This window comes from Halyomorpha halys, unplaced genomic scaffold, assembly GCF_000696795.3.
Source record: "Halyomorpha halys isolate HHAL.00 unplaced genomic scaffold, Hhal_1.1 Scaffold824.1, whole genome shotgun sequence".
NCBI classification, from domain to species: domain Eukaryota; kingdom Metazoa; phylum Arthropoda; class Insecta; order Hemiptera; family Pentatomidae; genus Halyomorpha; species Halyomorpha halys.
This window is the reverse complement of record NW_027104663.1, coordinates 315,233-334,165: the sequence shown is the minus strand read 5'-3', so window position 1 is coordinate 334,165 and position 18,933 is coordinate 315,233. Positions and strand designations below refer to the sequence as shown.

General features: G+C 29.9%; 1 protein-coding gene across 1 annotated transcript in view; it reads right to left on the bottom strand.

The window, feature by feature from the left end:
* Positions 1-11,542, bottom strand: part of LOC106686465 (beta-mannosidase) — a 56,556-nt gene extending 45,014 nt beyond the window's left edge. The window contains exons 1-2 of the mRNA XM_014429801.3: positions 11,254-11,542; positions 11,030-11,170 (exon numbers count right to left, since the gene is read on the bottom strand). Of these exons, the coding sequence (XP_014285287.1) occupies positions 11,030-11,170; positions 11,254-11,353 (241 nt within the window). The 5' untranslated portion in view covers positions 11,354-11,542. The remainder of the gene's footprint in view (positions 1-11,029; positions 11,171-11,253) is intronic.
* Between the last annotated feature and the right edge of the window lie 7,391 nt (positions 11,543-18,933).

Sequence of the window (18,933 nt, the reverse complement as noted above, 5' to 3'; positions counted from 1 at the left end):
AATATATTATATATTATACCTAATATTTTAGACAATATAAAAATGATAGTAAAAAAATACTAGCATATTTTTTGTTGTTAAATCCATTTTTGAACCCGACAAGTTACGAATTAATTTCATACAGTTTACAGTTTCGCCATTATCCTACAGTGTAGCAAATTATAAAAAAACACGTCAAAATTAGGTAATTAAAAAAAAACTGAATTCTGATTTAGTTAAAGAATAAAATAACTTTAAAAATACAAAAAAAAAAAAAAAAAATTGTTACATAAAACATAGGCAGTAATTATTTTTATAGATGATAATAATCCTTGATATGATATGATGAAAAGTATTAAATAATGCTAAAAGATTATTATTACATAAATTGTACATTATTTGAATACGTTTCGATAGTATGTGAATTTATTTATTTTATTAATTAAAAAAATTACATTCAATATGGTCCGACTAGATAACAACATCTAACGGTCGGTGCCAAAGTAACACATACAAATGATAAACATAAGTGAAATTTATCAATTACAATTTTGACTATTAGGGCATCGTGGAAGATACTACAATTTATAAGTTAGTTCAGTACAATATAAATTGATCTCAAGTGATACAACTAATAATTTAATTAACAAATACTAAAATGAAAATAAAGTAAAACATAAAAATGTAATAATATTTATAAAAATAAATAAAACAAAAAAAAAAGAAAGGACTTTGAAGTCCTAATAATAAACTAATATAAGAATAATAAGGCTACAAATTTACAATTAGTTTATTAATATAATAAATGTTATTAATAATGAGAATAAAAAAAGATGTTACGGAATGTGATAAAAATAAGGATCCAATAATATCTATTACTATGCACTCAAATACATTACTAATTCTAATTGTAATTTAATAAATAAATTATATGGAGTTAAAAAAATATATGATCATTTGGTGATTCAGAATCAGTTATTAGGAATCATAGAAGTAAGAAAGTACCCCTTCAAATATTTCTTTTTTAGTTTTCTTTGTGGTTGATTTATTTATTAGTTCTTCTTGTAAGGGATTGAATGGGTATGGTACCATATAGTTTAAAGATTAAGATACGTTTACCAAATTTATTGTTAAAGGTTGTTTCGATAAATTATTGCTTTTCTAAATGAATTATTATTCATAAATTCTAAGCTAATTCTATTAAAATAAAACAGGGTGGTAAAGTACCAACGATTTTAAGATATTCTGCTTTATTTGCGATTCATCATTGTTCTTAATGTTCCATTTTGTGGATTTGCAAAGTTTGATAAATGACTATCAGCACTGACACCATAACATCGATCCCATATCTTAATATCGATTCAAATAGAGCTTTGTACACTATTATCAAAGCTTTTCTGTTTAATGAGAAACAAAAACGATCGTTTGTGTTTCGTCTGTCTTTAATTATCCGTTAATTAAATCAATATTGTATAAAGTTTCTTGTCGTAAAAGGAAACGACGTGTATAAGGAGATTTTTGTTTTTGAATTCCTCTAAAAATTGGAAATCGATTTAACATTCCACTATTCCTAAATGTTCTGTAATTTGAATTTAAATCATAGAGTCGTTATCTTGGACTACACCTTGACAAACGACTAACCTGGAATCCTTACACAAGACTGAAAAGACAGGAAACTGCACGCAGATTCCGACTATTACAGCACTTACTAGACAAACGGTCTACACTTCCAACTCATTACAAAAGACTGATCTACATGACAATAATAATGCCCATCTGGACATACGGAGTTTAGCTTTGGGGCTCCACTAAACCTTCGAATTCCTCTCGTATCCAATCCTTACAATCCAAAATCCTTCGTAAAATCCTCAATGCTACTTATTTTGTTACTAATAAAACCATCTATAAAGACCTAAATGTTCCTTATGTAACCGATCTAGCCCGAACCCGATATCATTCCTTCCATAATAAACTCCCTAACCACCCAAACCCACTAGTTTCTAACCTTGCTTCCTCTTCCATTCCTGGCAATTCTCCGAGGCGCCTGAAAAGAAGATGGCCTCGTGACCTTATATTATAAAATGTTTTTAGAGTTCTACTACTGGGTAGTTTCTCTACATGCTGTATCATATCATTATCATTATGTCATTATGATCAAATTTACTTGTTGCATTTTTTATACAGTTGTAAATATCAATAAATAATAAAATAAAATAAAAATCATAGAGTAATTTTCATTTTTTAATTGTTTTGTATTTTTAGGATGCGATCACTTAAAACTATTCGAGGCAAGTGCCAATTATAGCATTCTTACGTTGATAAAATGTCTTTTAAAATATGATATGGGTTAACGAAATCTATTATAAGAGTACTTCCGGGACGAGCAATAGCGGAACGTTTGATTTTTTTCTATAAATAAATAATATAGAACCCACTTCTAGAAAAACCTTTAAATTGACAAACCATAATTTCGTATAAGTGAGGTCGATTTTTTTTAATACTGTTATTATTATTATTAATTCGGCTCCACAATCCACTGAGCTTCACAAACTGGACGACGTCTCCATATCTGGTCAACCTTGGCAGCTCCAAATATTTTACGGATAATCTTCCTCTCCCAGACAATTAAGTTGTGCTCACCAGATACTGGGAGATAGTCCACGTTTCCGAGCCATACAGAAGAACTGGCCGTATAATTGTTTTATACAAATAAATCTTGGTGTACTTAGACAAGGCACGGCTCCTAAAAAAGGGACTGAGGCCATAATAACACCGGTTGGTACATAAGACACTTCGGAGTCCACAACATTGTCTTGGGTTATGAGCAATCCACGATACACAAACTCGGGGATTTTTCCAAAAGTATATTCTCCGATCTTGATTTCTTCACCGGGCCTGGGGATTTCCTCTGTATTACGTATTTAGTCTTTTCTGCATTCATTTCAAGCCCCGTTTTTCTTGCTGCTTCAGCTAATTTCATAAATCCATCAGACAGCTTGGAAAGAGCGTCCAGCAATGTCTTCAGCGTAAGCAAGAAGCTGTATTGTTCTGCTGACTATTGTTCCGCCTACTTGAATTCCAGATACTCTAATGGCCTTTTCAAGAGCTAACTCAAAGAGCTTGCAGGCCAATGCATCCTTCTTCCTTAGTCCTCTTTCTGAGACAAATTCATCAGATCTTGCTCCCCCAATCTGCACCATGCATCTCGCCTCTCTCATACTTAGTTTAACCATTCTAATTAACTTATCAGGGATGTTGAATTCTCTGACTTTTTTTTTAATACTGTTACTTTAATAAAATCAGATAGTTATTATATATTTATGAAAAAATAATAAATAATTATTATTTATTTAGGCAAATATTTTGACACATAAAAATCCTTTCCCCACCTATGACACTAGAAATCATTAAACTAGTAATTTATTTAAACACCTTTTAGTTTTTTTGATTAGTGAAAGTAGAGAGTAGCAAGTTGGGACAACAAAAGCTATTATTATTAGACAATCCACTTCACCATACAAAAGAAATAATTACTACGAGATGAGATATCAACATATAACAGTTTAATTAACTATAGTACAGCCACAAGATCCATTAAATATAATTTATACCAGCATAAAATAACTATTGGTATATAATTAAATCTAATAACTTCTTCTATTTTTTCTTCCACCCATATGCCTTTCAGCATGGGGATACTTCCAACCATCCCAATGATTATTAATAAATAATTTTTCGTTTAAATAATTTATTTATTGGTATTTACAACTGTATACAAATATATACATCAAGTAAATTTGCTGTAAGTGATATTATGATATGATGGAGAATCTACATTGATAGAACGCCAAAAACATTTCTAGAGGAGAAGATCTCGAGGCCATCTTCTTTTCAGACGCCTAGGAGGATTATTAGGTAATGAAGGTGAAGCCAGGTTAGAAACGAGTTGGTTTGGGTGATTGGGAAGTTTATTATGGAAGGATTGGTATCTGGTTCTGGCCAAATCTGCAACATTGAGGTCCTGACGCCTGATGGATGATTTGATTTGTGATAAAGCAAGGAGTATTAAGGATTGGATTCGAGAGGAATTCGATGGTTTAGTGGAGCCCCATAGCTCAACTCCGTCTGTTTAGATAGGCCTTATAACAGTCATGTAGATCAGTCTTTTGTAATGGATTGGAAGTTTGAGCCGTTTGTCTAGTAAGTGTTGTAACAGTCGGAATCGACGAGCATGATATATAATTAAATTTAGAAATTGCTTTGCGCACCTTCTGTTCAAATAATCTTTTTTTTTTTAATTATTTATTTAATGTAATTTACAACTGTACAAAATAATACAATAGGTAAATATGTAGTATGTTTTTATACACTTGAAAATCTTGGGAAGGAACCACCCATTGGTGGTACTTCAAACATTAATTTAAATTAGAAGGTCCCGTGGCCATCTTCTTTTCAGACGCCTCGGAGGATTATCAGGGATTGTTAAGGATGAAAGATTAAGAATTAATGGGTTAGGATGGTTAAGCAGTTTGGAATGAAGAGACGCATATCTGTTTTGGGTCAAATCTGCAACGAATGGAATGTTAAGGTCTTTCTGAATGAGTTTATTTGTGACGTAATAAGGAGCATCAAGGATTCATGTAGGATTTTGAATTGCAACGATTGGATGCGGGAAGAATTTGATGGAGCCCCAGAGCTCAATTCCATATGTCGAAATTGGTCTGATTATAGTAGTGTATACTAATTTTTTTAGTGAAAGGGAAGTTTAGAGCGTTTGTCAAGTAAGTGTTGTCAAATAATCTAAAGTCAGAATTTACAAAACTATTATCCTTATCACTTTTTTTACGGATGAGAAACGTTTCCTCTTACATAAAGGGAAGAACAGTGCCTTAAGGTTTTTGAAAATAATGTATAATGTAAAATATTCGGACCGAAAAAGGAAGAGGTAACCGAAGAATTTAGGGGGCTACACAGCGCTGGATTGAGGGAACTGCGTCGGGTAAACAGGGTGCTTCAGGGTTAAGTGCCTAAACTGAAAATATGATCTAAGGACCTCAAAACAAGAAAAAAATTTCCTCTGAAGGTATGTCCGCAAACGCTTTGTTTAGGAGATATTCACACCTAAATGTTTTCATTGTTATGAGTTATTTACGTTATATGAAATAAATAAAACCTATTTATTTGTTCCAACTACTTTATTAATTAAATGTAAACATTAATATTCATATTAAATTTTGTTCAAAGAGAAGGTATGTCCGCAAACGCTTAGTTTAGGAGATGGATTAGATAGAATACTAATATAGCTTTTATCCCTAAATGTATAAAAATTATTGGCAACATAAGGATTAATACTATTTGGAATTAGCCTATTAATACTATTTGAAATGTCAATAACATTCATCAGTTTGTAAGAGGCATTCGTAGAGTACTCATCATCATGCTTTCAATTTTTAATGGTGAATTTGCCGACATGTTGTTTGTGTAAGGTTTTTGCAATGGGAATGCCAGTGTTGCCCATCGTGAATATGCCAGGCGATTTCCGAATAGAAGACTACCAAACAAGGCTATCACTATCTCCACGTTTTAACGTCTTAGAGAAACTGGTAAATTTGCTGTAATACCACGTGCTGATGGTATTTTCGCCCCTTTACGAAATGAAGAAAGGAGTACGACCATATAACAATATTTTGATGATAATCCATCTGGCAGTGTACGAAGAGCTGGAGCAGAATTAAATATTACGCCAACTACAGTATGGAGAACTCTCATTACAGATGGAATTCACCCATATCATTACCAACGGGTACCAAATTTACTACCGCAAGATTTTCGGCAAAGAAGACATTTTTAAGATTGGTAAATCAAGTTGAGGAAAATTCTCAACAATTTTCAGGAAACATTCTCTGGAATTCCTAATATTTTATCTTAATTTGACTGTAGAACTTGAAAATAATACACTACCTACCTTTCCTTGACCTCATCATAGGAAACCCTAACAACACCATATCTACTGACTGGTACACTAAACCAACTTACTCAGGTAGACTTTTAAACTATCACTCCCAGCATCCTTACCACAAAAAAATTAACGTAACCAAAAACCTTATTCACTGTTCCCTTTCCCTCTCTGATTCTCATTTCCATGAAAAGAATGCACACTGCATTAAACAAATGCCCTTAACTACTAACTTTCCCCACAAAATACTGTAGAAAAGGAGAATAATGAAGAAATCATTTTTATTCTGCAGTTCGAATATATATATATATATTTAATCCTATATTTATTCATAAAATTCTTTAATATGATTAATTAAGGAAGCGTGAGTAGCCCCGGAATAAGGCGTTACTAACTCCAAGAACCTGAGTTCGAATCCGGCTGGGCAGAAAATTGTTGTCTGTTACACTATAGCCGTACGTCAACTCTTATGGGTTCTGGAGCCCTCCTGGGGTTCACCCAGCCCACTCTTAATTGGGTAAAAATCTGGTGGTCGAGCGTTATTCTGACCAAATCACTTCCTTGCACAAGCGTTGGTCCAGTAACAGTACTTCCTTACAAAGTACTGAATGGGTTGTAGCGGTACAGATTTAGTTTAATTTTTCTATTTTTTTATTATTGCTAACAATGAGAATTTATTTATTTTTTATATAAATAAAATTAAAGGTAATAAAGGGAAATTTTTTAATCTTCATTTAAGCCCTGTCAGACTATTTCAATGATAAGGCCTCGCTATCAAATAACATTTACTTTTACATTCACGTGGGGAGTTTAGTCAAAATCTTTAGAATCGTTTTTGAGAAAATCGAAAAAAATCGATTCTATAAAGTGGCACTTCGAGTCGGTGGAAGTTGTTGTCACAACTTAGGCATAAAACTGCCTTTGATATGTAATATCAGTTTCTTACGATTTTTTATTTTTGAGCTAACCTGATCACACACAAACCATTTTGCGACTATAGGTTAGTTCCAAGGACCGGTTTGAGAGTCAGCAAACTGTCAGGAGCATGCGCAGTAGAGGATTTGGGAGAGAAAAACACCTACTGCGCATGCCCCTGACAGTTTACTGACTCTCAAACCGGTCCTTATACTACAAGAGCCTGGAAGAAAAAGAGGCAGTATCTCAAACCAATTTTTGATTAGTTTAATGAAAACTATGTATAATTACTAGTCAAAACTGATGAGTCTGGCAAGTATAGGTAGGGGGAATAAAAAATGGCGGCTCTTTCAAAACAAAAGGTTAATTTTTCATTCTTCATTATCTTAAAAACTACCAACAACACTAGAAAATCTAAATCAACATTATTTAAAGAAGAGTAAATTTACTGAAACATTAGCCTTAATAGAGCTATTCATGTCCAATAGATTTGGAGATATAGCCTTTTAAAAAGCAACATTTCATAAAAATGTACTGAAATATCAGTAGTTAGTTAATTTATTTTGAGAAATCTATATCTCAAAAACTATGTGACGTACAGATGTCTACTAGCAATCAAATTAAAGCTAGTTTAATGTACTATACGGTAGTTTATAACCTTTACGTTCGTAGGAATAGTAGTTTTCATGATATTTCCTAAAATAAATTGATTTATAGTTGATCGGACAATAAGTTTGGTTTATGAAAAACTTTATTTCAGAAACCATTGGACGTACAGATGTCTGTCACCACTCAAATTAAAGCTAGTTCAATTCACTATAAAATAGTTAATAATGTTTATCTTTGTAGGAGTAGTAGTTTTTATGATATTTGACAAAATAAATTCACAAACTGTTAATTTCTAGTTGTTCGTATAAAATATTGGATTTTTGAAAAAATATATCTCTAGACCTATCAGGTACACATATGTCTGCCAACACTCAAAATAAAGGAAATTTAACTTACTATAAAGTAGTTTATTACACTTATCTTCGTAGGGATAGTAGTTTTTATGATATTCACAAATGAATATAAATTTGGCTAATGAAAATTTGTCCGAACAACTATAAAATAAAATAAATCAATTTATTTTAGCAAATTTCATGAAAACTACTATTCCTACGGAAATAAACGTCATAAACTACTTTATAGCTCATCTGTACATCTAATAGCTTTTGAGATATAGATTTCTCAATATAAATAAGTGAAAGTAAAAAAGCATGTACTGTTTATTAATAGTTACAAATATTTATTAATTGTTTTCACAATGGTTCCTACCCATCCCTCTTCTCTCAGTCCGCTACCTTGGACTACATCTGGACATACGACTAACGTGCAATCCTCACACAAGACTGAAAGACAGGAACTGTTGATTTCGAGCACTCACTAGACAAACAGTCTAAACTTCCAATTCATGACAAAAGACTGATTACATGACAATTTTAAGGCCTATCTGGACATATGAAGTTGACCTTTGGGGTTCCACTGAACATTCCAATCCTTAAAATCCAAAATCCTTCGTAAAATCCTCAATGCTTCCTACTTCGTAACAAATAAAATCATCCATAAAGACCTTAATGTTTCATATTTAACCGATCTAGCCCGAAACAGATATCAATCCATTATGAACTCCCTAATCATCAAATCCCTCTAGTTTCTAGCCTTGCTTCTTCTTCTATTCCTGAAAATCCTCCGAGACACCTGAAAAGAAGATGGCCTCAAGACCTTCTAGTGTAGAAATATGATTAGAGTGCAACCAATTGGGGTGGTTTCTCTACATGCCTATGTCACTCCATTTTGATATTACATCAAATTTACTTAAGGTATTTAGTGTAAATACAGTTGTAAATTGCAATAAATAAACAAAAAAAATTGTTTTTCCTGACCGTAACCCAGACCAATTTCGTCTTAAATATTTAGTAACTCAAAATCGATGTTTCGGCCTAATAAATTTACCTTTATCCAGTACAATAACTGAAATTACTTCATAAAAATGTATACGCTAGTAACTTCCCTATATAAGAAATTTGTATAATAGTTGCGAAATTTGTAATTATGCGGAAATAAGAAATTTTTAATCAGTTCAGAACTTAAATAATATTTGTAGGAATGGTCCTAATTTTACAAGATCAATGATGAATTCTTTAGAGATTGACTACATATAATCAGGTTCTACATTTATGTACTTAATCGATACCAGACTTAAAAATTGTTCAAATATAAATTTATTCATGATGAATAATGAAATATTTTTGTTCGTTATCCCGAACAATCAGCGAAAATTTCATAAAAATTTGGTATCGGCTCAATCGATGATGCCTGAATACAAATTTAGCAACATATATACACGATCTTGTTGTTCTTGTGTCAAATTATAACATTATTTTTCTCCTATATCTGAATCCTCTACAAAAAATATCTCGAGATCGAAATCGATAAGGAATGTTACTTTTCATACAATGATAAGCTTTAAAAATATAACAAAAACATATCTCTCCTAATAATAGAACAAATAAATCGTTTTGTGAACACATACCTTTAAAATATACTATGTGACTATAATATACTATGAATATAATGATATTTTTTTTCACTTAACGTGTTTTTGGACTGCCAATGATCTGAAACATTTGCTGTCCAAAAAGACTAGCAGTTTGAATTTGCAAATATTTTCAACTGAAATGTTTACAAACGGCCATTTTCGAGTTACACCATTATTTCTACCGAAAGGTGACATGTTTTTTTCCCACTTCTTTCACTAGACTATGTAAAAATTAGGAGATTATTTTTTTTCATATAATCAACGCATTTCTCAACCTAGTTATCTTTAAAAGTTTCCCAGCTCTTAAAAGTCACTTCTTAGTGAAATTTGGCATTTCTTGTGAATGCAACCAGAACATTCTATAAGAAACAGCTTCGCATAAAATTTTGAATTGGGAACCTGTAGACCTAAGTTTTATAATAAAAAAAAATTCATTATTGTGGGAGTCAGTTCCAAAATGTATTGAATCTCTTCTTTACAATAGTTTTTTAAAAATCTTTTTTCAAAAGGGCCTTTTCTAAATCTATTAGAACTTATTATTCAGGAGAATAGGAACATTGTTAGATAAAGAATTAAATGGGCAAAATTATAAAAGAATATAAATTTATCAGTAAGAGAAATAAAATTTTTTTAATACAAATGACGTAGTTAATGTGAAAATGGGCTTTAAAAAGGAGATGGGAGCAACTTAAAAATAGGTGTAAACCCGAAACGTGATTGTTAATTACTGGTATTTAGTGGGGGGAACAAGGCCGGCAATTGGGCCTGTGGATCCTTTTTGCCAACCCCTGGCAGAATACTAATCAAGATGAGAGTGTCAAGATTCATTCTTCGGGACCGCCGAAAAATGAATGGTTAACTACCCCAGGTGGGAATCGAACCCACAACGTTCCGAACCGAGCGCAATGGAACCTGCGCCCAAACCCACACGGCCGTCACGTCCCTTAATTGTTAGTTAAGAAATATATGTGTTAATCTAATACATGGGTTCCGCGATCTATAAGGCCTCGAAACTCTTGGATTGGTTTGTAACATTTGTAAATGTTTAACTTGTTCTTTTTAAATAAAAGAACAAATAAATTTTACTGGTAATAATAAGTAATAAATTTTACTGGTATGCTGTTTATATCTGTAGGCAAACAAATGTGTTTAGAAAATAAATCCTCTAATCTGGAGGACCCTCCCAACGCAAAGTATCCGCCTCCCCCCACTTAGTTTAAAAGTGTTAATTATTTAGTTGCTGGACTAATAAAAATATTATCACTTAAACCCCATTTGTTTGAAATTGAAATTTGAGTTTATGAAACGTTTTTATAAATATTATATAAGGTAAGGAAGATTGACCGTATGAAAATTTGAAGATGACCATGAAAAACTATTTTAGCTTATATCTTGATTGCCGACGTTTCGACCAACCTAGGTGTACATCTCCACTCAAAAAAGCCCCACTTTGTGGATCAAAACGTAGTCATTCAATAGATACTTGAAAGTATTGTTGTTCTTATTAACATATTTAATTTGATTAAAAAAAAATTGCTTTTCTCAGTCAGACGGTGAAAATAGGAAGTGAAAATTACACAGTGAATTAAATTATGTACCAGTGAATTCGGTGTGGTATGTCCAGTCACTCCTTCCGACCCACTTGTAGTCCTCATCTCGGTTTCCATAAAGAATATCGCCCAGTATTGACTTCAGATCAGAATATATGCCTCCAGGGACTTGGGTCTCAGTCAGCATACCTTACGTAAAAAAAAAACAACATTAAAACTCAAAAAGCAAAATCATAATAAATACTATAAAATTTATGAGTTTATTTACTTACTTCCATTTGAGTGAGAGACGAACCATTTTGAACTCAATTTCAAAACCCTTTCACTACTGATAATCGGTACTAACACCAATAGGAGAAATAAAAACTTCATATTGAATTTAATATTAAAATTGGCGGAGCAGCATGGATGGTCAGCATGGGAAGACCTACTCTACAGTGTGAACCTTTATCTTGTTTTCCCAGCTTTTAAACGTTATCATCCCCTCTCGGGATGAAAATTGCTTTGAAGAGCGCTTCATGTCATTAATGATCAAACATTCCGAAAATTGATTGAAAAGGTGCTCGGGAATCGATTAATAAAAAATATAGTTTATTTACTGTAGTTAATATGAATTGCGTTTCAAATATAACAAAATAATAACTGTGGGTGAATGAGAATGTATTCTGATTTTTTTTTTAAGATTAAAAAATAAATTAATGAGTAACCAAATTATTAATCAAAAATGCATAAACTAAAAAGTATCTTCTTAGATAATTCAATTTATTTTCACTAATGGCATTTAATCATATAAATATCACTCTATAATTTACCGACATTATGACAAAATTCAGCTTTTCAGGCAAATAAAACTCATGCAAAACGAGAGGTGGGGTGGATGGGATGATACAAACAGGTTTATCCAGCCATACTTACTAATTTTTACCGCTTTGCAAACTGCCATCATGATGTTTATTTTTTACAAATGTATAACATTTACTACATATTCTAAAAATTCCATGTTTGAATTATTTATGGTTTTTTTAAAAATATTTATTAGATTATGAAATGATATAATCAGGCTAATTCAAAACTATTCTTAGTATGATTCATTATCAAAAGTAGGTTAAAATGTGGTTATCTGTATGGACATTTCAAAATATTTGTTTACATGGACTCAATACCAATTTTGTTTTTTAAATATCGTATAGGCTTTTATTTTATTTTCATAAAATTACAACATACACGTAAGCTAAAATTATATTAGTACAAAAACTATTTATTAAGAGTTAATATTAGCCCCACTTAGCAGTTTAGGAAGAAAGCCAGATAATCAAATTTGGCTTTTTTCTTTAACGAAAAATCTGCAAAGGGGCCAAAGGTTTGTTCTTAATAAATAGTGTCTGTTCTATTTGAGTTGTTTTTTGACACACCATATTCCTTTTATTGTGTCAAAATGCATCACAGTAGATGTATTATTATTAAGAAGGAGAAAAATTAAACCAATGGTGCATTAGGGTTTTTTAAAAAAAAAAATGTCTGTTTTGCTGTTAAACATGGTAACTGAAATTTTTTATGAATTAAAGTTTTTGGTATCGCCAACTTTTTAAGGTCAATTTCATAAGTTGAAAGAATCTTTCGGAAGTTTGTTTTCTTAACAGAGTAGTGTTGATATTAAGCTGTATTCTGTTTGAAAATTTACATTTTAATTAACAATCACCATTGTAAAAGTTATCATTTTGTCAGTTACCATGTTATATATCCGAATACCTCATTACTGTTTTATTTAGAAATATTATTTGTCCTACTCAAATTCAGTTTAAGCAAGTCATGAATTTCAATTGTAATAGTTTAGTACAAAGAGGATAAAAATAATTGTTATTTGATCTTGAGTTGTCATAGGTTATTAAAAATATAATTGCCTGTTTTTCTAGTCCGAAATAAAAATTACGGACTTAACTCTATTCATAGCCTTTTTTTTATGAAAGGAAAAACTAGGAAAGGAAGTAATGGTTTATAATAAAATGGTATCTTAATTGCACATTCGGAAAAATTATAATCATTTAATTTTATAATGAGACAAATTTGTTTTAATTGACTGTCATCCCTGCTTGTAAAAAGTCTGTGTTTTCTGGTATTGTCCTATTGTCTTAGAAAATACGTGAGGATTCCCACATTTAGGGCTATCTTGAATGTTACCACTCCCGTATCATTTAAGTTTTCTTTCCATTAAATTATGTAAATCTCTAAATTTGGTACTTCAATGTTGATGGTTATTATATTTTTTACAATACAGGGGTTTCAGTGCTCAAATAGATATCTGTGAGTAAAACCAAACTATCTATTACAAATTTACTATAGGGTTACCTTTAATTCTCTTGATTTTCTGTTGTTTGTTGTACCTATTCTGTTTCCATCCTTTCAACCTTATTCTGTAAATATCAAGTAATTGTTTTACTGTAGCATTCAGATATTGCTGGTGGTGTTTAAGTTAATGGATAAACTATATTTACAAAATATCAATTTTGACGACATCTTTTAGACTCCATTGAATGATTAGAAACATAAAACTAGGCTTATATCACACCATGCTGTTGCTAGAACCTATACTACAAAAATAAGAAGATATCTTCTTGCAGTACCTGATAGCTAAGCATGTCCAGAAGATTAATTCGTACCTGGGAAAGTCAAAATTTATTTTGTGGTGAACCCAAAAAATGAATCTTAACACTCCTACTTTGGAGCTATATAATTTCTCAATGGAGGGCTTGAGCAAAAAATGAAAGAATATTATATATATACATACACACATAGACCGTATAATTTAAATATAAGAAGATAGTCAGGGTCAAAAAGGACAAATAGTTCTTAACTATTCAATGTCTGACGCTTCGCTCCACTTTGCAGGGCTTCTTCAGGGCTATTCAAAGCGATAGGTTAAACAGCAAACCTATTAGCCTATTACTTTGAACAGCTCTAAGGAAGCCCTGCAAAGTAGGGCGAAGTGTCGGACATTAAATGGTTAAAAACTATTTTTTCTTTTTCACTGGTACCCTGACCATCTTCTTATATGAAAGAATATTTTCTTTATGTCATGACTGGTTTTAGTCTTTTGAGTTTTTCTTATACCTTTCCAGACTGGCTTATTTGGATATTCATCGTGTTGAATTATTTCCGTTATTTAATCAGGTTGACCCAAAAAATGAATCTTAACACTCCCAATTTGGAGCTGTATAATTTCTCAATATAGGACTTCAGAAAAAAATTAAGGAATATTTTCTTTATGTCATGACTGGTTATAGTCTTATAAACTTTTCTTTTGTCTTTCCAGACTGGCTTATTTGGTTGTTCATCGGGTTGAATTATTTCTGTGAAATTTATTTAATTATGATATTCTTTGTCAATGGCATTTCTTTTATCTTGAATAATTATGAAAGATAAAGATCCAACAGACCAAAACCAGTTTTTATGTATAAAAAAAAATTCTTGAATGATGAGAACTTGTTTTCCGTACATAACTATAACATACCTTAGATGTAGTTCAACATCATTCAAAGAATATATTTAAAGAAAAATTTGCATGTAACTTTTTTATTATTTGATCATTAAAAAAATAATTTATTAATAGTCAAAAATTTTGTTTGCTTCAAATATTTGCTTAGTTCAAAAATTAATTAATTAATGCCCAGTATCCATTCATCAAGGCCTAGTCAACCAGTAATATTTATCAATTGAAGTCATTAAGTATTGCACTTTATTTTATAATTCTATTAAATATTTATTCTGTAATAATTTGAAGATTAATCAATGTGTTAAACCATTGTAACCTTAAATGTTTTGGATCAATTCAGTTGATGGATTATCGTTCGAGGGTTTACTCTAGTTATTAATAGAATTTAATGATAGTTTTCGGTTGAAGTGCTTGATAATTGTAACTTATCTTTATCGAAGATAATTTTAGTTTTAAAATAATTTAGACATGGGAAAATATGTCTAGTGTTCATTTTAGTTAAACATAGATTTTAATGATAATTTTCTGTTGAAACTTATCATAATTAAGACTTGTCATTTTCTATTACCTTTACTGAACACTGTTATTGTTTTTTAATTAAATTTGGATATGGATAAACATTTCTTGGTATAAATTCACAATTTATATTTAAACCAATTTTAAAAGCAATATAAATTAATGACTTAAAAGAACAACTTTTGATGGATAAGTGAACCTATAGATAGATCAAAGGTAGAGATTTATGTTTTTTAGTCCATAGAAAAACCATCAACCAGTTCTAATATTTGCCAGTTGAAGTCATGAAGTACTTGACTTTATTTTTCAATTCATTATTTTTAAATAATTATTTTCGGATTAACTAACATGTTAATCCATTGTATTGATAATAAATTTGTATTAAACTATAATTCTTTAGTTACTCAAAGAATTTAATGATAGTTGAAATACAAAATAATTATAATATTCTTTTTCATTATCTTTATCAAAGATAATTTTACTGTTTGCACCCTATTTGTTTTGAAATAAATAGACCATTTTATCTTCTATTATTTTAGGATTTATTTTAAAATAAATTCAGACTGGACCAATTTGTCTAGATTTCATTACATTTCTATTAAAATCATAAGGTAAGATATTACAGTGTTTCATATTGCCCCAAAACTTTTTTTACCTTATCCCTAAAACAAGATAATATGTACATATATAAAGCAAAATAATTGTCTTGTTTCCTTTTTCTGAATCAGAGCCCCATTTTAAGGAAATTCTGTTTGTGGTGAAATATAATTTAAAATGAAAATAAATAAAAATATTGTGGCACATTTAATTTTAAAATAATTTGTGCCACATTGTAGACTTCTGTTTGTTTCAATTACACAAAATGTGTAAAAAGTAACAACAGGTTGTTCATCTTGTCGTTGAATCCTTATCAAGGTAGAGTGTTTGCTTGTTGAAGTCATAAAGTACTTAACTTTATTTATTAATTATGTTACATTCATTATTTCAGGATTAATTAACATGTTAATCCAATTTATTTTTAAATTTTTCAGATCAGTTGAGTTAGATTATTGTTTTAGAGTTCGTTCTCATTATATATAGAATTAATGGTAGTTTTCTATTGAAGTACATAATAATTGTAACTTTTGTTTTTCAATTATTTTTAGTGAAAATAATAAAGGAAGATTTTTTTAATTCAGATTTAAATCATAATTAGCCACACCTTAGTTTACTTGTATTTCATGCTATCTTTATCTTACCTTATTATGATTTCAATGAAAATTATGGAATAAAATATAGAAAAATTGGTATAGCAATGTTTCATGTTACCACAAAAAATCTCTTTTTCTCAACCCCTAAAACAAAATTATAGTTACAAGATAACATGTACTTATATAAAGTAATATGAATGTCTTGGTTTGTGTTTTTCCTTTTCCTGAAGCAGAACACCATTTTAAGGAATTTCTGTTTGTGGTGAAAAATATCTGAAATACGATTTAAAATAAAAATTATGTGGCGCACTTTATGTTTTAAATTAAAATAATTTGTGCCCCATTGTAGACTTTTGTTTGCTTCACTTACTTAAGGTGTGAATAAGGTAACGAGCTCTTCATTTTGTCATTGAAGAGGCCTTGATAAGGATCAAGGAACAGTGTTTGCTAGTTGAAGTTATAAAGTACTTACTATTTATTGACATTTTTTAAAATAATATTAAATTTAATTATTTCAGGATTAATTTATGGATTAATCCATTATATCCTTAAATGTTCTGTTTCTATTAAATTTATGAATTATAAATTTCTTTTTTTATTGAAGTTTATTTTGAAGTTAATAGACCCTTTCTTCTGTTTTTATGGTCAAAGTTTATTTTAAAGTAAAATCCAATTTTTAAATTTTTATTGAAATAATCCTAAACCAATAATAGTAATAATAATATTTAGTGATTCCCAAAAAGAATGAGTTTTGATCGATTGTTTATATTAGTAAAACTATTTATAGATCAAAGCCGTAAACTTTTGTTCGCTGCACTCGCATAAGGCATGGACAAACTACCAACGGGTTCTTGACCTTGTTATCAAGCTGGAGTATTTGCCAGTTGAAGTCATGAAGTACTTGACTTTATTTTTAATAATATTTTTTTTTTTAAATGGTGGAGTATTTGCCAGTTGAAGTCATAAACTACTTGACTTTATTTTTTAATAATAATGAATTGATTTTTTTTAAAATAATTATTTAATTGGTTAATTAATTGTAATTATATGTTCTATATCAATTCAGTTAATGATAATTTTCTGTTGAAATATATAATATTTACAACTTTTGTTTTTATTTCTCATCCTTTTATCATTAAGAAGCATTATAATACATGTATAAAGAATTACATATATAACATTATAAACATTCTTTTGTTTCCATAGTTGCAAATTATAACTTTTTACTTTCATGCACACATATATGGAATGTATAGTGAGAGGAGCAATTACTTTTTTCAATTATCATTATTGAAGATAATTTTATTTTAAAAAAAAATTTGGATGTCCAAAAACATTTATTTGATTTCATAATTTATTCCTATAGTATAAGCCCAGTTATAGGTACAAATTATATGCAACTGTAAATTAATGAAAGTAATATATAATGTATTAAATAAGAATAATTAATTATCAGGATAATTTAGGTGAAACTGAATATTACCCATGATTTAGGACTGGTTGTGAATAAAAATGAGTGGACTGAATTGGAATTGATTAATTAAATAGTAGGCTGTAGGGTAGATAACGGCACAATTAAATTTACATGGTATGTAACCAAAACAATAAAATTAAATACACAAAATAAAATATAAAACTTGATACAAAAAAGGGAATTACACTTGGCCAAATTGAGTTCTGTTTCTATTTTTACTTTGAAAGAAATTTTTCTGTTGGTTTCTGATTTTGATTGTTCAATTAATATTGTCATCATTACTTGCTAACTGGATGGATCTTGCTTGCTTGGTTTCTTAATTATTTCATTACTATCTGTCCTATTCTCTTCTAGCTTGCTTGACTTCTGTTGAGTTTAATTTTACCCACCCATTGTTCAGAAGGGCAAATTTATGAATTAAATGTAGTTATTTTTGAATGAAGAACTCAAATCTGTCTACCAGTGCACAATGTCTAATTGATGAGACCAAATCAGTCTATTGAGGCAAAGTAGATTTTCAATTGTCTTCTATGACTACCAAATGATTGGTGTATACAAGTGAGGCAGTTTAATGTTGCTTATCAATTATATTTGAAGATGTGATCCTTTAACAAGGATATATATTACAAATATAAATTGTAATTTCAAGTATTCAGATTTAATATTAGCATATAATTTTATTTCACATTTTTATGATATAGTTTGTATAAGAAATAATTTATGCAATAGAAAACCTAATAGAGGTATTATCTAGATAAAAATAAAAACACTAACAAAAATCAAACTGTTTTAATTCCTTGTTGCTGGAATGTTGATTGATTTATTTTAAATTTTGCATGTTTAATTTTTTAGTTGTGATAAAATCAAGTAAAACTAATCAATATCATTTGGTAATGGATTGACATTATGCATTATTCTTAGTCTACTGGAAAACTGGAAATGATTTTGTTTGTGAGAAGTTATAGAAATAGCCAAATGTAGCCTAGCTTAATGACGAGGAACGTGAATGTCAAAGCGTACAAGATCAGGACAACCAACCATGTTATGGAAGAAAAATTAATGAAAATTATATCAAAATTAAATATTTGTGTTGAAAGTTGAAATAGTCATATTACCTGTTTCCCTTAAACAAAGATGTAGGGAAATGCATTTGTACTCTTTCCAATACATCAATGTTAGTTTTCTGATATGAATCCCAAACAACACAGCAATACTTTAAAATTGAACAGACAATGTAAAGATAAAGATTCAATTTAATTATTTCATTATTAATTAATGGGAT